Source organism: Cetorhinus maximus, chromosome 33, assembly GCF_964194155.1.
Source record: "Cetorhinus maximus chromosome 33, sCetMax3.hap1.1, whole genome shotgun sequence".
Classification (NCBI taxonomy): domain Eukaryota; kingdom Metazoa; phylum Chordata; class Chondrichthyes; order Lamniformes; family Cetorhinidae; genus Cetorhinus; species Cetorhinus maximus.
Genome location: NC_135911.1, coordinates 9147899 through 9169681, shown reverse-complemented (window position 1 = coordinate 9169681; position 21783 = coordinate 9147899). Strand labels below are relative to the sequence as shown.

The window sequence follows — 21783 nt, the reverse complement described above, 5'->3', positions numbered from 1 at the left end:
AAATAGGTTTTAGAAAACCCTTTTGGTATCTGCTAATATGTAGTATTACAAGAACAGTCCTTGTTACTCCAGTTCTTCAGCAGAGGGTTACTTCTCCCTATCACGCTGGGTTGAAACTTGTCCTTCGACAATCATTCCACTCAGCCTCACAGATACAGTTACCAACACGAAGGCTCCCTTCCTTAAATCTTCAAGAACTATGTCTTGTTTGTTTGAATTTCTCTCCTGTGTCAGCTGGGTCACATGGCCATGCCTCTGAGCTGAGGTGTTTGGGAACGCTCTTCTAAGTTAAAGGTACACTTCAAAATATGACTGTCTTGAAGTTCAGTTCGTGAAATAAATTTCCACCCTTATTTCACCCGCCTTGGGACATTTTATTACCTTAAAGGTGGGTAAATGAACTTCTGATCTAATTGAAAGGAAGAACAGGCTTAAGGGGTTGAATGACCTAGTCCTGCTACTTTATACCAATATTCCAAATGTCTTAATGCCTAGAGATGAATCATTTGGCGATATACCCAAAGTATTATGGCTCTCAAAAGCCATGCATTTGATAGATTGTCAGTAAGGAACAAGAGACTACAATATATTGATGCAGTGCCTCAAATTTATTTCATATTGCCTGTTTTTGGTCCACCAGTCAGTGAGTGGTGACCAAGGATTCTCGTGAGCAGTTCACCCGTTCTTTCTACTTGGGGGTTCCAACTGGAAAGTCTGCATATCTAGCCTTTCCTCTTTTAGTTTGAGATTTGCAGAGTTTATCTCTTCCACCCCCAATGCAGCTGGTAGTCAGCCACCAGGATTTATCAAAAATTATTACAAAGAAAAAGCTTTGTGACAAAAAAAGAAGCAATTTCTTTGTATTGTTCAATATCGTCAACAGTAGATGGTAAACACCAAACAAGGAGTGACTGCTTAATTTCTATTCAGAACCACTTGGAAGGCAACATGGAAGTCGAGAGAAACCACCTGAACTTCAAAGTTACTTTGAGTTATCACCATGACGAGGAAAGTGTTTGATTCTGGACCCCAGGGTCCCAACAGCACACAACCTTAGGGACATTTGCCCATGTTAAACTTGCTAACAAAGTGCAAGTTCTTGGTTTGGGCTGTTGCATAACACTTTTTCCACGATTACTTTGGGGCAGTTGATGACAAGTGGAGTTTTGATGCAGTAATTAATTGTTTCTCAACATAAATTCTACTATAAGTTGATATATACAATGAGGTATACATATATGTGTGTGTGTATATATTTATGTATAGATATATATATATATATATATACACACATACACTGGAACTCCCGAGCAATAAGTGAGGTGGCATGAGATGGAACAGATTGAGTGAAACATTTTCTGTTCCTTTGAGCTTTGTTCAGCATTTTTGCCACGAGAACTCGCCCATTGTGTTCAGGCATTTCCAAGCTTGGATTAAGAGCGTTGGTTGTGTGCCGTTGCCATCTGACCCTCCTGGGCTGTAATGCTTAGAACTCTTGGTTTTATTCAGCATTGTCTGTATTTTGGGAATGGTATTCTGGTTCCCCGCAGGCTTGACCACTAATGCCAGTTGCTGAATTTAATTTATTGTACGTGGCACAATGTAAGGCCCCTGGCCTAAACCGCTCACGTTTGACTCTTTTAGTTTAAAACGACATCCGAGGCCCCTGGTTTACGTTCATCTTTTGGAGTTTATTCGGATGGGGTATCCTTTCCTGCTGCTCTGTTAGACATCTGCCTCATCGCTTTAACAAAGGCTCAACTTATAAAGCAGATTCTTCTGCCCTTGAATGCTAGATATAGGCTAAGGTATATTAGTGTTAGTACCTCATTATCAATCAGATAACAATTTTCTCTAATAACACTGAACATCAACACAGATAATACCTGGACAATGTAGACACATCAAATCAGTTGCATGGAAATAATTTAGATAAAATATGGAACAATACAAATTAAAACATATATTGGCCAATCTAACCTGTGCTAAATAAATTACAACATATAAAATTTTGAAACTCAGCTCCTGCTTAAACTTTTGTTGACACGCTTAAACTTCGAAAACTACAACAGAATTTTATTGATGATCCTCATGGTAAAACACACTGAAAAGTTCATGTTGGGGTGGGGCAGGTGTTTGCGAAAAGTAACTGCAATACTGAGCCCACAGCATGGAATGGTTTACAACACTTGGGGCAACAATAAAAGTAGATAGATTTTTCAGTCACTATATTAACACCGTATATTTTGTGATAGGCCCAGATGTAACCAGACTGCATCAAGACAGCATCGATCATTCGACCTTTCACCATCGGTGGGACAAAGGTCAAACACATTTTGCAGACGCTGGCTGTTCACAGCAGAGGGACCATTTTGAAAACCAGTTTGAAGATGCAACCTAATAGAGGGTCTGATAGGCTAGAGCAACATAGTCCCAAATCTCCAACCTTCACTGGGAGTGAGGAATCATGAAATTTGCCCTTATATTCCAGCATTATCCACACAAAGATATTGAGAGAAAAAGGCAAACTGTCTAAAATGATAGTAATATTTGAGATAAGTAGTCATTCATATAGAAAGAAATATTCAAATTTAGTCACATTTTGATCTGAATATTGTTCTTTTCATTGGGATTCAAACCATTCTTCACATGGACTTTAAAAGCTATTCAATCCTTGAAGACTTTCGTATAATTATGGCAGGTTTCAAAACAAATGTGAGTTTTCAACTGATACAAATAAACAAAGCTCCCTCCACATTCAGTACATTTATACGGCCTCTCTCCTGTGTGGAGCCGCTGGTGTCTATGGAGGCTTCCTGCCTGTGTGAAACTCTTTCCACAATCAGTACATTTATGCGGTCTCTCTCCTCGGTGGATTCTCTGTTATATGGAGGCTTCCTGCCCGTGTGAAACTCCACATTCACTACATTTATACAGTCTGTCTCGTGTGTGGATCTGTTGGTGTTTGTGGCAATTCCCTGAATCTGTGAAACACTTCCCACATTCAGCACATTTATAGGGTTTCTCTCCTGTGTGGATTTGTTGGTGTTTACGGAGGTTCCCTGCATCTGTGAAACACTTTCCACATTCGGCACATTTATACGGCCTCTCTCCTGTGTTGATCCGCTGGTGTCTATGGAGGCTTCCTGCCTGTGTGAAACTCTTTCCACAATCCGTACATTTATATGGCCTCTCTCCCGTGTGGATCCGCTGGTGCCTCCGGAGGTGTCCTGCCCGTGTGAGACACTTTCCACATTCGGCACATTTATACGGCCTCTCTCCTGTGTGGATCTGCTGGTGTCTCCGGAGGTGTCCTGCCCGTGTGAGACACTTTCCACATTCGGCACATTGATATGGTCCCTTTCCCATGCAGATGCGCTGACACAGATGATGGTCACCTGATTTTACAAATTCTTTCCAACAAATTGTGTGAACAATCCGGGCTCATTTTGTTGCTGCAAAAGATCTACTTTGCTGAAAGGAGAAGATTGTCTTGCTGAAATTTGTCCACGGGATTCAGGGTGTCTTCTGATGTGCTTCTGAAGAGAAGCTGCAGTGCTAAATGTAACACTGCAGCGAGGGCAAGGATGACACTCACCTTGGTGCGCTCGTTGCCCTGCTGCAGAAGGAAGAAGGAAAATTGTCAGGTGTAATGAAACATCTAGAAGCTTCTTTTGGAAGTAGAATTGATGGTTATTTCAGTGTTAAAGCCAGACTGTTAGGATGTGAATTTTGAGAATTCAGAGCCTCCTCGAGTGAAAGAGGTGGAGAGAGGAGGGAGAAATCATCAATAGAGCATTGCTTATTTAAATAATATTTTTAAATGTTTCAAAGTTCACGCATTCAATCTTTGAAATCCTTCAAGGATCAAGGTACACATTAATACCTTTTTAGGAATTGTTATAAACCAGTATAAAAAAACAGCCTTGTTAAAATAGAAGAATACTGAACAGCAAATGTTGAATAAAAGAGCTGGGGAACTGGCTGGGACCCTAACAGTGCAATGCAGATCTTTGTTTCTTGATAAATAGTCAAGTATTCAGCTTGAGGTATTCAAAGTAGGTGTTCTAATAACATGAAGATTCACCAGGCATATATGTATATTTTATAAAACCTAGGTTGAACCTTGGTTAGACCAGACATAACAGTACTATGTGCAGTTCTGGTCGTCATATTATAAAAAGGATACAAGGGCACTGGAGAAGTTGCAGAGAAGATTTACAAGGATGATCCCAGAAATGTGTGGGTATACATACCAGGAAAGGGTTGAGAAATGTCTGTGATGTTCATTGATTGTATTGAAGCACCTCATGATCTATGTGGAAAACTTAAATATGATTGCGCTTTTTGTGATGGCCATTTTGTAATGTTCTTTCAGATATTTTTATGAATAAAGTATATTTTTCCAAAAAATAAAATTGACAGGCTGGGTCTCCTGAAAAAAATGAAGGCTGAAGGGTGACCTTATCAAGGTCTTTAAAATTCTGAAAGGTTTCGATAGAGTGGATAAAGTGAATGTTTCCTCTTGTGGGGAAGAGTGTAACTAGAGGCCATCAATATAAGGTGGTCACCAAGAGGGAGATCAGAAGAAACTTCTTTACCCAGAGAGTGGTGCGAATGTGAAATTTGCTACCACAGGGAGTGGTTGAAGTGAATAGTGTAGATGCATTTACAAGGAAACTAGACAAGCATAAAGGAGAGAGGGGAATTAGAGGGCTACAATGATAAGCTTAGATGCGGAAAGACGTGAGTGTAAATGCTAGCATGGACTGATTGGGCCAAATGACCTGTTTCTGTGCTGTATATCCTAAGTAAAAAGGGAAAATGTTGGAAATGCAGAATGTCCAGTTGGCAGCTGTAAGTAGAAAGAAGAGGTTAATCGCTCTGGATAATCCTTAGTCACAACTGGTTTTTACTCGCTGACTGGTGGGCCAAACATTGGCAATGTGAAATAAATTTGATGAAGTTGGGACACCTCACCAATATATTGTAGTCATTTATAGGTCATCTTAGCCATGGGTTATAAATTGATTGTGATTTTTAAAAAAAAATAATGTGTCCTTTAAATAATAACAGTGCTTGTTGGTTTGAAATCAGTGGAAAAATCATCGGCTTGGCTGGAATACAGGGAGCTGTTGAATTGAATAGTACAGATGTATTTTAGGGGAAGCTAGACAAGCATATGAAGGAGAAAGGAATAGAGGGTTACAAATATGAATTTAGATAAGCAAAGATGGGAAAAGGTCCGAATGGAACATAAACACCAGCATGGACTGATTGGGCTGAATGGTCTGTTTCTGTGCCATATATCCTACTTAATCCGATGTAAAATGGATATAAGTAGCCGATTTTCCCTGACATTGGCAAGCTTAAGTAAGGTCAGAGCATGAGGGATTGACTGGACCAAGGTGTGACAGAGAGAGTGAGAGAGAGGAAAAATGGGAGGGTGCAGCACTGCTTTGGCAGGGGTTGGGGAGTAATGCCTCACTGGACAGGATAAACTCCCATGGAGTTTGAGAGGAACAGTCTCCATCAGTGATGTGGGGAGAAACACCACCTCAGTGATGGATTGGGGAACACTGCTTCAGCTGTGGTACAGGGAGTGGGGGGAGGTCACACTGTCTCAATGGAGGTGTGTGATGGAACAATGTCTCAGTGTGGGTGAGGGTGTAACACTGTCTCAATGGAGGTGTGTGAGGGGCCAATGTCTCAGTGTGGGTGAGGGTGTAACACTGTCTCAATGGAGGTGTGTGAGGGGCCAATGTCTCAGTGTGGGTGAGGGTGTAACACTGTCTCAATGGAGGTGTGTGAGGGGCCAATGTCTCAGTGTGGGTGAGGGTGTAACACTGTCTCAATGGAGGTGTGTGAGGGGACAATGTCTCAGTGTGGGGGTGACTTTTAACGCTGCTTTGACAAGCAGATGGAAGCAATAGGTGAAAACTGTACTAGACCTGCGGGGCTGAAGAGGGTCAGTATTTTGTGTATTGTGAGTCAAAGGTTGATCACCTCTGTCAGCCTTGGCTCAGTAGTTAGCATTCTTATCTCCAAGTCAGAGGTTGTGGGTTCATGTCCTGCCCTGGAGGCTTGTGCATGTAACCCAAGCCCACTGAAGGAGTGCTGCAATGTTAGAGGTGATATCTTCCAAACTGTGCTAAACGGTGTCCTTGTCTGCGTGTTAAGGTAGAAAACAGCAATCCCATGGCTCTACATAAAGAAGAGCAGGGAGATGGCCTGGTGTTCTGCCACCATTTATCCACCAACCAACTCAACCAAGTCAGATTATTAGATTAGTTTTTTTTTTTGTAAAAATATACTTTATTCATAAAAATCTTCAATCACATTCAAAACCATTTCAAAAACAACATTACAAGGGTACAATCCAGGTTAAACTTTTACAAAATGTATCACCAGGTGCATCAGTACAAACAATATTACAGTCATTTACAGCCTTTCATTTTGATCTGTACAGCCCGAGGGGCTCTAAACAGTTCCCAGTCTCTCGGTGCGCTGTGGTAGAAAGGTCTTAGACAGCGACCCTTCCCCATTGCGCCTTTGCGGCAGCTGCCCCAAGCTTTAGTGCGTCCCTCAGCACGTAGTCCTGGACTTTGGATTGTGCCAGTCCGCAACAATCGGTCGGGGACAACTCTTTGTGCTGGAAGACCAACAAGTTTCGGGCAGACCAAAGCGCGTCTTTCACCGAGTTGATGATCCTCCAGCTGCAGTCGATGTTTGTCTCGGTGTGTGTCCCTGGGAACAGCCCGTAGAGCACAGAGTCCTGTGTCACAGAACTGCTCGGGATGAACCTCGACAGCAACCACTGCATCTCTCTCCAGACTTTCTTTGCAAAGGCACAATCCACAAGGAGGTGAACAACGGTCTCTTCCCCACCACAGCCACCTCGAGGGCATCGTGCAGAGGGGGTGAGACTCCTGGCGTGTAGGAAGGATCTGACGGGGAGGGCCTTTCTCACCACCAGCCAAGCTACGTCTTGGTGCTTGTTGGAAAGTTCTGGCGATGAGGCATTCTGCCAAATGACTTTGACAGTCTGCTCGGGGAACCATCCCACAGGGTCCACCCTCTCCTTATCCCTCAGGGCCTCTAGGACGTTACGTGCTGACCACTGCCTGATGGACTTGTGGTCAAAGGTGTTTTTCTGCATAAATTTTTCCACCAGGGACAGGTGGTACGGCACGGTCCAACTACTTGGAGCGTTCCGCGGCAGCGTGGCCAGACCCATCCTTCGCAACACCGGGGACAGGTAGAACCTCAGCACGTAGTGACACTTGGTGTTTGCGTACTGAGGGTCTACGCACCGCTTGATGCAGCCGCACACAAAGGTGGCCATCAGTATGAGGGCGATGTTGGGCACGTTTTTTCCCCCTTTATCTAGAGGCTTGTACATCGCGTCCCTGCAGACACGATCCATTTTCGACCTCCAGATAAAGCGGAAGATGGCTCGAGTGATCGCCATCGCGCAGGAGTGTGGAATGGGCCAGACCTGCGCCACGTACAGCAACAGCGAGAGTACCTCACACCTGATGACCAGGTTCTTACCCGCAATGGAGAGGGAGCGTCGCTCCCACATGCCCAGTTTCCTTTTCACCATAGCCACTCGCTCCTTCCAGTTTCTAACGCATGCCCCGGTCCCTCCGAACCATATCCCCAGCACCTTCAGGCCGTCAGCCCTGACAGTGAAGGGGACAAAGGATCGGTCAGCCCAGTTCCCAAAGAACATGGCCTCGCTCTTCCCACGATTTACCTTGGCTCCCGAGGCCAGTTCGAACTGGTCGCAGACGTGCATCAGTCTGCGCACCGACAGCGGATCCGAGCAGAAGACGGCGACGTCGTCCATGTACAGGGAGGCTTTTACCTGAGTGCCTCCACTGCCTGGGATCGTCACTCCTCTTATGCCCGGATCCTTCCTGATGGACTCGGCAAAGGGTTCTATGCAGCACACAAAAAGGACAGGCGAGAGAGGGCAGCCCTGCCTGACTCCAGATTTAATCGGAAAGCTATCTGTTTCCCACCCATTGATTGAGACTGCGCTACTGATGTTAGTGTAGAGCAGTTGGATCCAATTTCGAATTCCCTCCCCAAAGCCCATTTTGGAGAGCACATCCCCCATGTAGGTGTGCGATATTCTGTCAAAGGCCTTCTCCTGATCCAAGCTGATGAGGCAGGTATCCACACCCCTGTCCTGTACATAGGCAATCGTATCCCTGAGCAGCGCCAGGCTGTCAGAGATCTTCCTGCCTGGCACAGAGCAGGTCTGGTCAGGGTGAATCACCAATTCCAGAGCGGATTTGACCCGGTTGGCGATGACCTTGGACAGAATCTTATAGTCCACATTCAACAGTGAAATGGGTCGCCAATGTCAGATTATTAGATTAGTTATCTCATTGCCAATGTTTGGATCTTGCTGTGTGTAAGTTGAGCTGTTCTCTTTGCCTACCTAGTAATCATGGTTGCACTTTTAAAGGTAATACATCGGCTGTAAAGAACTTCGGAACATCCTGAATACATCAACAGTGCTTCTAACAGAGCAATCAGAATGTAGCAGGATGATTTTTAAAGAAGCAATTCCTGACCTCAGTGCCTATTTTACTTTGGACACAACCTTTGTCTCAGAGACAACAGTGCTTCGCACTGAGGAGAATTGACACACCCACAATTCACTGAACAGGGATCAGGAAAGAGAACAATTACTGAGTTCACCCTTTCCCAGTTCAGGATCACTAAGGGTAACTATACCACATCAACGACTATCCAGATAGGGACACTGGGACTTACTGAATCATATACAAAACTTAGCTGCACCTCAAGCTTTCATCTGCTCTCTATAAACTATTGCAACAAAAAAGTCATAATCAGTCAATTATCATAGAATTATACAGTATGGTGGAAGGCCATTCGGCCCATCGTCTCTGTGCCAGCCCTTCCATTAATACCACTCCTGCCCCACATCCCTACAATTCTTCTCCTTTTCAGACATACATCCAATTCCATTATGAAAGTTGTTACTGAAACTGCTTCCATCCTGCTTTCAGTCTCTGGGTGGCAGATAATAACAACTTGCTGCAAAACTGATTTCTCCTCAACTCCCCTGACGATTTTGTCAATTATCTTTGCCCTCTGGTTAACAACCCTCCTACACCCTTTCTTAAGTCTGGTGCCTAGAATTGGAAACAATAATCTAGCTGAGGTCGAAACAGTGATTTCCAAAGGGTTGCCATAACTTCCTTGTTTGTGTAATCTGTGCCTGTATTTATAAAGCCTAAGATCCCGCATGTTTGATTAATAATAACCTTATCAAATTGTGCTGCCACCTTCAAAGATTTGAGTATGTGAATCTCCCAGGCCTCTGTTCCTGCAGCCCCTTTAACATTATACCATTTAATTCATATTGCTTCTCCTCACTCTTCTCTGCAGTGAATTTTACCTGCTCTGTGTCTCCGCATTGCCACCAGTCTATCTACATCTTCCTGAGGTCTTCTTCTCTCCTCTTCACTATTTACTACATTTTTCAAGCTTGGTTTTGGATGCAAACAATGAACTGATGCTCCACCCATCCATGTCCAGGTCGTTAATAGATAGCAAAAAGAGCCTGAGTCCTAACACTGTCTACTGGGTGAACCACAGCATAATGGTACCAGTCTGTTGACAACCATTCCATTCAGCATTATCTCTGATTCCTATCTCTTAACATATTTCGTATCCATGCTACTGCTGCCTCTTTAATCCAACAGGTGTCAATTCTACTAACAAGTCTATTATGCGGTGGTGAGTTTTTGGAACTCTCTTCCTCAAAGGGTGGTGGAGGGGGAGTCTTTTAGTGTTTTTAAGGTAGACCTAGATAGATTCTTGATTAACAAAGGTGGGGGGTGTGGTGGTGAATCAAGGGTAGGCGGGAATGTGGGGTTGAGGTTACATTCAGATCAGCCATGATCTTGTTGAATGGATGAGCAGGCTCGAGTGGCCTACTCCTGCTCCTAATTTGTATGTTTGTATGGTCCTTTATCAAACCCCAACTGATATTGTAACAGAAAACTAATGATTCTTATGCTAAAGTTCCTAGTTTAGGTCAGAATCCTTACATTTTGGTTCTTGTTTTGCCATCCACATTGCAGTCCATTTGATCCCGAGTTCCTTGGCGTATTCATCACCATACCAGACCAGCAGCTCACACCGAGGAGGAACAGGCTTGCAGGTCCTGTAATAAATTCTGCCGCAGTGCTGAAAGGCCACAAGGTTCTGCTCCTCTTCCTTTCTGGCACAGTTAGCCAATCTGGAACAGAACAAGTGAATATTCAACTGGCGAAAACTCAGTTCAAATTGTTGCATGAATACAGAAGGGTGTGTTAGAATGACAGGGCAGGTCTCCGGCCATTGCCAGATTTCAACTTTAAACACGCTGTCGGGAGAGGACACTCATTGGAGACCAATCGCTTCAGAGTAGATGTGAAAAATAATCACCTCAACATTTGCCGCGAGGTAGGGAGAGGTTGTAGCAGAAAAGTTAGATTTGCCCGGAAATACAAATCTCCCAGTCGTGCTGCCACACTTCCTCTACTAGAATATGCCCATTTTTTTTGGAGCAAGCCATTTCTCAGGCAGCATATCAAACACATATCAAGGAACAAGGTATCCTGGTGGGATGGTTTCCTGGAACCCATCACACTGCCCCACCCTCTGATCTCCCAAAGAGGTCTTTCTGAATTATGTGCTTGTTGTAATTCAAAGGCGCCTGGGGCTCTGCTGTGCAAATCTAGCCATTAGGAAATCTGCACCAAATTAGATCTAGGCTGTTTCTTTTCTAATTTTAATGTGGCCACAGCCACCCAGGCTGAGAGGCAAAAACAGAAAATGCTGGGAAAACTCAGCATCTGTGGAGAGAGAAACAGAGTTAACATTTCGAGTCTGTATGACCCCCTCTTCAGAGTCTGGCTGTTGGGCAGGACGTTCTGTGGCATCATGCTGGGGAGTGTGGAGGAGGGAGGGAGAGAGAGACTGTGGGTTAGAGGTAGGGCTGGGGAAATCGGTTCAGTCTCCAGATTGACACGGACGGTTTGGGGATGATCATTCAAAGCGGGGGAGATTGGATGGGGCCCAGGTGCTCAAATCCTGGCAAAATTGTATCAGTTTCCTGTTACAGAGGTGTGTTGATGGCAAATATTCAATTTCAGTTTCATCAGCCGGACTCACATTTGGAACTTAATTTTTCAGTTTCAACTGTTAAAACAAAGATACTGACTTAAGATGGCTGCCAGAGGTCATTTGACATGTCTGCAACAGCAAATTGGTCTAGTTTCCAATATCAATTACCACTAAGATGTGCCAATGCAACTCTTCTGTGGAATTTCACACCCACTGATGCCAAGGATTACTTCAAAGATGGATTGAAACATAAAATGGCAGCCACCATTTTCATCACTATAAAAGTCACATTCCATTCCCTCGGGCTGGAGACGGAGAGACTGAGAGGCAATGGCCGCCTTGGAGGTGTTATGTTCTTCCTAGCTCATTACACGGGGGAATGTGTCAATCAGAAGGGATGGCTTTGACATTAAAAATTAATTACCTCAGCCATAACGCGAAAGCCAAGGTCTTCCCAGACCTGAGCCAGTCAATTACTTTCTGTGGAATACGCTAACATTATGGAGAATCATGTGATCAGATCACCATTTAGAAATGTATTTTATTTCAAAACCCTGCTTGCTAAGGATATCTAGAGAAGGAACAACTGAAGGCAGCAACAAAGCTGCTTGCCTTTCTCTCTTTATCTCAACTAAAGTGAACCCTGCCTGCTTATAGCAGACTGTGGACAGCAGACAGAGAAATTCTAAAGTTGACTTCAATTTCCTAAACACCATTTCCAGGGGGGAAAAAAACAAGGACTACTTCTTTAAGAACTGCCTCAGCCTCGAACAATAGTGAAGGACTCATGATCAGTAAACGCTTTATATCTTTGCCTTTTATTGTTGAATCTTAATTTGGCCAAAAGTCAACCTCCTCTAGGCTGTAACTTTTATTTTTGCATGCTTGAGTGTATTGTGACAGTCAGGACAGATATTTACCTTTTATAGTATTTCAACATCTTTACCTGGGTGGGTTTTTAGCACAATAAAAACTAATCCCTTACTTGTTTAAACTGAAGATAGCTTATTGGACTGAGTTATTTGCAATCAGCACGTAAATAGTTAAGTACATGCAGTGAATTAGTACATTCATCCTTATAAATTTCAAAAAACCCTGTTATGATCAACCAAGTAATGGGAAAAAGGGGAAGTCCCTGCACTCATCTTCACCTGGTTGAAACACTTCCCTTACCTCATCCAATTTGAGTTAGATTCATCCTTCGCATCAATGTATTCAAATTCTTTCTTGCCTTTACTGATCTGCAGAAAGGTTTTTTAATAAAAGGGTTGGATTATTAGAAGTTTAAAAAATCAACTTTATTTTAGTCAGTGATCAAGCTTAACACAAATTGTAAGAGTCCAATACAGTGGGCGTCCCTCTTCCTTTAGTTAAAATTAACCATCCCCCTACCTGCTTTCTGTGGTTATAGGGTTGCATTTGCAAAATGGCTAGGATTGAGGTGGTGTGACATAAGAGCTAAAACACAGAACCATGGTACTGAATAATTTCAGAGAACCTTGTAAAGTCAGGAAAGATTGCTGAATCATGTTGCAATCTCTTCCACATGTTTCATTGTGACAGAATCTGTAATTTTAAAGTTTTTATTTCATGAGGCAGACCCTAAGTGAAAACAGAGACTGAACAGGGGAATAGAAAAGGGAAACCTAGAAAGGAAACTGACCCTCCCAGTTTGTAAGGAAACAAAAACAAACTGTGATTTGGGAACCAAAACTTCTAAGCAGACTGAGCCTGGTTAAAATATATAAAAGGACACAGGTCAATCAATGTTGGGTAGTAGCAGTTGATGTGTCCATTGGTGTAGAACAGGCAAGCTGAAGAAGGCAGAGTCCAGATCCAGAAGCAGAGAATAAGTTACTTCAGCTGGTTCTGTAACTTGAAGGTAACATCGATGAATCTACGCCATCCAGACCCAGTTGAGGTTCTGCAGACATGTGCCATTTGTGGTGCAGACCCTGCCCTTGGAACTCGAGTTGATTGTGCGCTGCTGTCGCCTGGCGATCAGACTACATTCTAGAAGAAGAGGAGCTGAAATTCTTCATGAGGAAGCCAGAGTTTTGAAGGACTTTATGACTGAGATTGATGATATATATGCTGTGTGGACGGCCAAGCAAATTCGTAAGGTCTTTCTTTGTTGTACCTGCCAATTAATGTGTAATTTATAGTTTACAATTGTAATTTATAGTTTACAATTGACCGCAATTGGCCTGTTGATTCATGTTTGAATGATTCTGGATGTTAGAGCATAGGAGGTTATCCAAGACAGTATTCAGTGTTTGCTTTGTTGACTCTTCTACAGTAAAATTTCTTGTTTTAAACCATGGAATCTTGTGGTTTCATTCTTTTAGCAAAGAACTGGGATTTTGGGTATCTTTTTTAAAAAAATAGAGTTACTGGTCTCTACTGAGATGGAAACATATCCCTAGCCAATGTTGCTTTCACCTTTTCCTACTCAAACACCTCATGGAACTGACCCATTTCTCCCAACATGAGGAAACCAGCATGTTAATTTTGAAAGCATGCAATGGACCCACCAACTCTGCTTTCTGGGTTCTTGTTCCTGGTGGTTCCTATTTGAGTAGTTCCCTGTCTGACATTCGACCTCCAACGAACATGCCCTGTAATCCATTGTTCGTTTGTGAATATTTGAGTTTTCAGGCTACTTGAATACAAGAGGCATCAAAGGAAAGCCTGATTCTGTCTTCACTTGCTGTCTATTTACCAGTAGGACTCACCGAGTTGCAACCAGCAACAGAAACCTTAAATAACTTTCACTGATTATATTCAAATAAGTCCTGAACTTCTTTTCAAAACAAGTAAGAAACTTAATAACTATGATACCCGCTTATCACCCACAAGTACTCACTGACAGCAGCTGAATCTTCATTTGATACCACTCTTTCATAGGGTCCAAAGTGAACTCCTTTGGGTATAACCTTCCCTTCGTTTCATACACCAAAACCAGCATTTCGAATCTTTGAAGACACAATGCTGAGACCCTCTGGAAGGGTTAAACATGCCCTGTCTGGTCCACTGAATTCAACAACGGTGTCCTTTATGAATACTGGAGGACCATGCACAGGGCATTCTTCAATAAAAAATGTCTCGCAGTCTTCACAAACTGTCAAATAACAAATAAAATTAAAGATGGATCAGGGTTTCAGTTCATTATTCAGTGTTTATGAAGGTGAAGGAGGTTAGTACTGAGAAAGGATAGATTACCTGTCATAGATATGATCTTCTTTACTATTTGATTACAATTCAGTCTGCTCATACAGGTAGGATATTTCCATGATGCATCACTTGGGGAAAACACATAGGGCATCTTCCCTTTTTGAAAATTACATCCAGTGCCTGCCAGACCTTCCCCCGCTGTGTTGTACACAAGGATTTGCCTCCTCTACCATTCAATAAGGTAATGGTTGGTCTGATTGTGGCTTCATCTCCCACTTTCCTGACCACTTCCCACATCCCTTGATTTCCTGAGAGACCAAAGCCTGTTTCCCTGAGGCTGGAATATATTCAACTATGGAGTATCCATTGTTGAGAATTCTAAAGGGTCACAATTCTCTCACCTCATCTCAGTCCTAAATGATCGGCATCTTATCCTCAGAAGTTTACCCAGTGTTATAGATTCCCCAGCCAAGTTAAACAAACTGTGTGCCCAACTTTGCACTTTTTCTCCTTGTAAAAGTTGATTTTGCCTCTGCTGAGAGCATTATATTGCTCAGGCGTTGGTATGACAGGGTTAGGATATGGGCACAGGGAGAGGTCAGGGGATCTATATGTAGAAAATTATTAGGACTCCGAATGCTTTCTCAGTATCAGTGATGGTAGCAGAATCCATATTAGTTTTCCAAAGGGAAGTGGTTATCTCTTTAGGACAATCAGCGCACATGTACAGAGTCAAATGGCTTCCACATTTGGGACGTACAGAGGCAAGCAGGGGACAAACTCTGCTGCAACACTGCATGTCGACAAATTCAGAGATAATTATGGAGGCTGAAGGCCATTTGGTGCAACGTCCTATGTCCATCCAGAAAGACTACAATACCCCCACCAACACCTCATCTCATTATTTCTGTGTTTTTTAAAATCACGCATGAGATGGGGCGCATCACTGGCTAGGCCAGCATTTATTGCCCATCCTTAATTGCCCTTGAGAACTGAGTGCCGTGCTCGGTCATTTTAGACAGCATTTAAGAGTCAACCACATTGTTGTGGGTCTGGAGTCACATGTAGGCCAGACCAGGAAAGGATGGCAGATTTCCTTCCTTAAAGGACCCAAGTGAACCAGATGGGTTTTTATGGCAATCAACAATGGTTTCATGGTCATCGTTAGACTTCTAATTCCAGATTTTTTATTGAATTCAAATTTCAATCATCTGCCATGGTGGGATTCGAATCTGGGTCTCCAGAGCATTATCCTGGGTCTTTGGATTACTAGTCCAGTGACAATATCACTATATCTATGCCTTCCCCAGTACACGTCTGTGCCATTTGTAGTTCATTGCTTTCAGTGCAGTACCGGTCGAATCCACTGCCTAGTAATGAACGTGGTCTGTTTAAGTCTCACACAAGTAATCAACATGCTAACATATTCATCAGCCGAACCAACTGATTAACTGAATGAAATAAATGTCTCAGAAGAATTGTCTACAATAGACAAGGATCGGCTATTTCTTTTAATCAAGGGCCATTAGTCTCCAATTATGAAAAGTGACAATCTGTATTAGTTCAGGGCTCATTTTTGTGAACCTTTTTACTTTGTGAAGAAGAATCAGTGCCAGTTTGTGGGAAAACACAGGTCTGCACTCCTCTCCTGCCACTAGGCCACGCTGTATTGCTGTAGCAATGGCCCTGGTTTACCAAGGCCTTATGTCATCACATCAACCCTCCCAACAAATTCTTCCTGCCCTACGGAAACGGATGGGTTACTTTGCACATACACAGGTAATCGTCATCACAAAGTTCCCTTTCTTCTGCGTAAACTATTCTCTCTCTATTTCCCAAACTGCATCTTCTACTTTCAGTCTCTTTGGTTGGTTCTTCATTTGCTGACCCCCCAAATCTTTCCAGTGCAAACAACTGTAGAATAAATCAAAAAGATTATGAACAAAAATTGATCCAATTAATCATAGTACTATTCCATGGAAGAATCATGTTTAACTTGAATAACTACTGTGGTGATATTAAAAACATTAAGAACATCTCTTGCTCATTGAAAAAGCTTAATTTATTCTAAATAGAATTACTTCAATTAAGTCATTTATTCCAGGATAAATATCTTTATTGGCTTCACTTTCACACACCGAGGTACTCATTTCCCTGTCGATCTTTTGAACTGAAACTGTCTCTTCCATAGCTGAGGCAGTGTCCTCAGTGAAGCCCTTGAAAACTTCATCTTCATCCTCTTCTGAATGGGATGTGATCAGTGATGGTGCTTTTTGGTTCTGAAATGCCTGAATTAGAGAATAGCAGCCTCAGATTCTCTGTTTTACTGAAGAGATTACGTAGGAGTAAAAATATTTGCCTCAATTTCCTCTACATTTCTTTTTTTAGCATATGTAATAAACAAAGCTACCGGAGTATCTAATGGGAGAAATGCAGTTGTTTCCCAGGATAGTACTAAGCCACACATACCAGATAGCTGCCACATTTGATACTGTACTTCGGCGTTGAGTTCGCTGATTACAGCAAATGTGCAAAAACCTATTAGAATTAACCTCAGCATCCTTTGGCAAGGATTTCCACTGATTGCTAACTAATCATCACGTGTGTGTGTGTGTGTGTGCATGTGTGTAGAAACAGGAATGTCCAAGTCCAACACTGAAGAGTCTAACACATGAAAACAGCCATTTAGCAAATATCAAGGGCTGCCCATTCATGCAGGAGCGATGAAGGAAACATGTCTCCTTAAGAATCAGTACCTTCAGGAAAATTAGGGGAAGAGGAGGTTCAATACATAATTTACCACTTCACTGTTGGTCTTCCCACACCACAAAACATCACTAAAAGAAGGTAATATTTAACCATACATCAAAATTAACATTGAAATCCACCTGACGTACATAAGAATTGGTAACAAAGATCTTCATTCTGTGGAACATGGAATTATCTTTCCTGACTTTAGCACAGTAACTCAACCAGCTGTGATTCTGAGGACTTATGCACGGTAGCGGCCACATCCCGGTAACTGTCAGTTCACAGGCCTAACTAAGTGAGGTAGTCTGCAGGCTGGTGTCCACATGTCAGGGGGAACGCCTATCTCCAACCTCCATTTTTCCAAGTTCACATGGATGTAGCGAGACAAAGAGCGAGCGAGTGGCAAGAGACAGGCATTGGCTTTGCTATCAAATCTGACATCGCAAAAAGTCAGAACACGGATTGCCAGAATGACAAAGCGGGTTCAGAAAAGGCAGGGGCACTCGCCACGTGATCTTCACCCTTCGGCAAATACAAGAGGAATGCCGCAAACAACAGATGAGACTCAACTGTGTCTTTGGTGACCTGACGAAGGCCTGTGACACAATAAATAGAGAGGCCTTGTGGAAAGTCTTAGCCAAGCTTGATGTCCTGATGGAGCTGTAAATCAGATCAACAATTTCACAATGAAAGGATGGCCAGAGTCGCTGAATGTGGTACTTAGCATTATCCTGGAAAACAACTGACTGCGGCGGAACCCTTGACCTCTTTGACATAACAAGTGATGTGAAGCAGGAGTGCTCCATGGCCCCTGTGCTCTTCAATATTTTCTTTGCTGCCATTCTTTCTGGGGTTCTTGATGGAAATGTTGAATGCGTATACGTCCAATTCAGAGCTGATGTAAATCTCTTCAACCTGACATGACAGAAATCCTCAACTAAGGTACCAGAGGTGATGAAACGGGAATTGTTTTGCGATGACTGTGCCCTCGTGTCACACTGTGAGTATGGCCTTCAAAGGATCATAGACTGTTCTTCAAAAGTGGCTGATGGCTATAAGCCAACCATCAGTTTAAGGAAGGCAGAGATACTCCATCAACCATCACCAAATACGACTATACCCCACCTACTATAACCATCAATGAGAGAGCCCTGAAGGCTGTAGATGACTTCACCCATCTTGGAAGCACAATCGCCAGAAATGTCTGTATTGACGGCGAGGTGACAAATAAAATTGACTGAGCAAGCTCAGCATATCCCCCATTTATGTAACAAGCTGTGGAGAAAACGTGGTATCAAATTTACAATAAAACTTGCTGTGTACAAAGCTGTGCTAATACCTACCCTCCCACACGTGAGACATGGACTACTTCCAGGTACATTAATCAATTGGACAGGCTCGACTTGAGATGGATTCAGAACATTATGGGCATCAAATAGGAGGACAAAGTGCCAACTCATGAATTGACGCACTCATCATCAAAGCCCAGCTCAGATTGAGTGGACATGTAGTACATACAACGGACAATAAGATTTGTAAGGCAGTCATGTATTCACAACTTAAACTTGGACACCGCCTGCAAGGTAGATCAAGGTAAAAGCACAAGGGCTTCTTGAAGGGAAACCTCAGGAATTGTGGCATGTCCACCACAGACTGGGAGAAAACATATAAGAAAGAACTGCCTGGACAGCAATCTCAAGAAGTGTCACTGTTTCCTTCAAACAGTAAAGGACGCAGGCAGAAAAAGGACGAATGACAAGCTAGAAAGACTGGGCAGTCCCAGCAAAATCAGACAATTCAGTCTCGTGCGCATTGTGGAAAGCCATGCAAGGTCTGCAATCCGGCTCCACAGCCACGTCAGAATATGGAACAAATTATTCTATGTACGCAAGTGATGGCCACTGTCGATAACGAGGGGAAACAGACGACGAAGATTATCCTCCACAGCCTTGTCCAAGCGTCCAGACAGAAAGCAATGACAGGAAACTCAAGGCTGAGGTGGCTCCCAAGCACAGCTTGATCATGGTCCCTCCTCCTACGCCACAGACACTTTTCCAGTCGCGCTCAAAGCATAGCAATCAACAGCAGGGACCCTGGTTACAGTCTGGAAACTTAAGAGATCTTAGTGCTGTAGTGGTGACCAGAGGGATTTCTCTTTAGATCCACACAATGGAGCCTCAAGGGCAACATATGAAGTTTCAGTCCATGGTCTTAACAATTCGTAAATGTTTCCAGCTGCTGCTATTCACATATCTCGGGATGCTGATTGAGTACTTATGCACAAACACGAGTTCATTTACAAAATCTCCAGGTCATGAAATTGAAATAGAACAAGTGAGCAAGTCAGAAATATAAATACAAAGAAAATCAAGATACCAAGGACCACGGGCCAGAAATAGGGCACCCATATGGCAGAATGAAAAGTAAAAATTGATCGATGGAAATCTGAGAGAAAGGCAGAAAATGCTGGAAGCATGGAGTAAGTCAATTTGTATCTGAAAGGGTAATACTGGTTAAGGTTTGGGTGAGACCAAATCGATACATCTTTCAGGTGCTGACAGGCGTGTTATGATTCTCCAGCAAATTATTTCCATCTTGACATACCAGTCTGGTAACATTTTTCTGTTCCCACTGAATTACCTTTCTGGTGTTCTCTTTCTTCGTCTTCTTGGTATCTTCATTCTTAAATTGAGGCTTAAGTAATCTTACCTCTTAAACAAAAAGAAATATGTCAGTACTGATTGAGATAATCTCACATTTCAGTTTGTTCATGTTAACCTCATGACGATTCAAAAAAAAAAATCTAGTTTATTCAGGCCCCAGGAAGAATCAACATGTCATGCAGACAGAATATAGAAAGGTAAACGTACACAAATACAAGGTAAAATGCCACCATGCATTTTACCTATCTTTCCAGCTCTCCAAAATTTTAAAGTAATTGCCTCCTGACAAAAAAACTGTGTACTAAATGGTCAAACGGGTCATAATCAGGTTTTTAAAAGAAAGTATGTTTAGTATTTCAACAAAAAGATATCCAATTTGCGTGGAGCTTTGGGAGTCCAATCCTCATCTGATCCACTGGAAACATACACATGGGGTCGGTGCCACCGCCCCCACCCCCAACCCCCTTGCTAAGCCTGGAGGCGAATGCTGGTTTCGGTACATTCAATCTTGTGAAAATTAAAATATTTCAATCACCTACAGTTGAGAATTGCCTGTATTTAACTTGGCATCATTTACAGATGTAAGGTATCTGTTGAATCTGACTGTTTTAGAATAAATCCAGGTGAGAACAGTACAAAGGGTTTCCTTTCATCAATGGTACCTGGATTTAAACCAGGCCCAGACTGATCAGATGTAAAGGAGTTTTAATGTTGGGTACTGGAAGCACAGCACTCAGAGCCCTGCCCTCTAAGAGCCTTGTTCTCTCGCTATTTCTTGACTAGTATGTCACTGAACCTGTTTAGACCCATTGGGGAGTCCAATGGAAAGAGCATTGCACTTTGACAATTGATGGTCACTCTCAGAACTGAAGGAAAGGATTGTCCTTGATGACATCTGAGAATGCAGAGTTCACCTCCTCTATTGCAATATTACCTGTTTTTATGGTTCATTTAGTTTTTAATGACGGTCAAATTTTGGTTTTGCACAATAGGAGGGGAAAGTCATACCGACAGAGCAGAAAATGCTCTTATGAGAAAACAACATCCGTATGATAGTCAGGGGAGTTTGGGATCAGTTGTGTTTTACTCTGTCTCAGACAGGATTTATTTACTTCAGCAAACCTGAAACACACAAGGAACACATACTGGGAAATTGTGAACCCTCAGTCGGTGATTTCACAAATACTGTGTTAATAATCAGGGAATCACAGGCTGTGGTTGTTGAATTTCCAGATATTCATTCCGGTTGTGCGCCAGCAGTGGTGAAATGGAAAATTCTATCCGGAATGTCAAAGCACACGAGGAGAGTATCCAATTGGGTATAATATTGGACAAAGTGTCTGTCAGTACGAATCAGAGTGTTCAGGAGAGGAAGGAAGAAATGCTGAAAGCAAGAAAGCAATTGATTTGGTACAAACCTACTGCAAGCATGTTTTCACAGTTCTGCTGCACCTTCTTATAACGCGATTCTACCCATTCACTTAGCTCTGTCCAGTCATCATTGGAAAGATAAATGGCAATCTCTTTAAGCTTCCCTAGGACCTGGAGACATAAAATGAATGCAATTTCTGATACATTTAGGATTTAAATCTACAAACTTCACAAGTTTGCACGTTACAAATGCAAGATTTGCTGCACTGACTGATATGGCAAACTTTAAAAGATTATCCTCCACATTACTAGAATTGGTTGGCAGAGCCAGCCATTATTGGGAGTCATCAATATTGTGGCACATTGTTGTTGAAAGGTCTTGGAGGAAAATTTTCTTCCAACACCTTTGACAATCAGGGTTGGTGTTTAGCCTGCTCTGGGAATGTCTGGACAGGCAAAAGATGCACTGTGGCAACTTGCCAAAGTTCTTTCAATAGCGCCATCCAAACCAGCGACCTCTATCACCGACTGGAATGGGGGCAGTCAGCATGTGGGAACACCACCACCTGAAAGTTGCTCTCCAAATCGCACAGAATCCTGATTAGGAAATGCATCATTGTTCCTTCATCATCACTGGGTTTAAATCCTTGAACTTCCTGCCTTTCACTGC

The 21783-nt window shown here is 42.8% G+C and overlaps 1 protein-coding gene and 1 pseudogene across 5 annotated transcripts in view; both read right to left on the bottom strand.

Annotated features, from left to right (window-relative positions):
* Positions 1-2650: 2650 nt before the first annotated feature.
* Positions 2651-3387, bottom strand: LOC144671580 (uncharacterized; annotated as a pseudogene). Its single transcript, XR_013573947.1, has one exon. The product of XR_013573947.1 is annotated as an uncharacterized LOC144671580 (transcript).
* LOC144671582 (histone-lysine N-methyltransferase PRDM9-like) overlaps positions 2651-21783 on the bottom strand; it is a 55355-nt gene continuing 36222 nt past the window's right edge. For 2 of the 4 annotated variants that reach the window (XM_078533542.1, XM_078533541.1), the window contains 3 exons: positions 21161-21284; positions 19720-19790; positions 16374-16616 (listed from right to left, as the gene is read on the bottom strand). In XM_078533542.1, coding sequence (XP_078389668.1) covers positions 16386-16616; positions 19720-19790; positions 21161-21284 — 426 coding nt within the window. In that variant the 3' untranslated portion in view covers positions 16374-16385. Of the gene's footprint in view, positions 3620-10094; positions 10286-12327; positions 12396-14020; positions 14276-16103; positions 16243-16373; positions 16617-19719; positions 19791-21160; positions 21285-21783 lie in introns of those variants that run through there. The other 2 variants (XM_078533540.1, XM_078533539.1) reach the window with 2 other exon arrangements.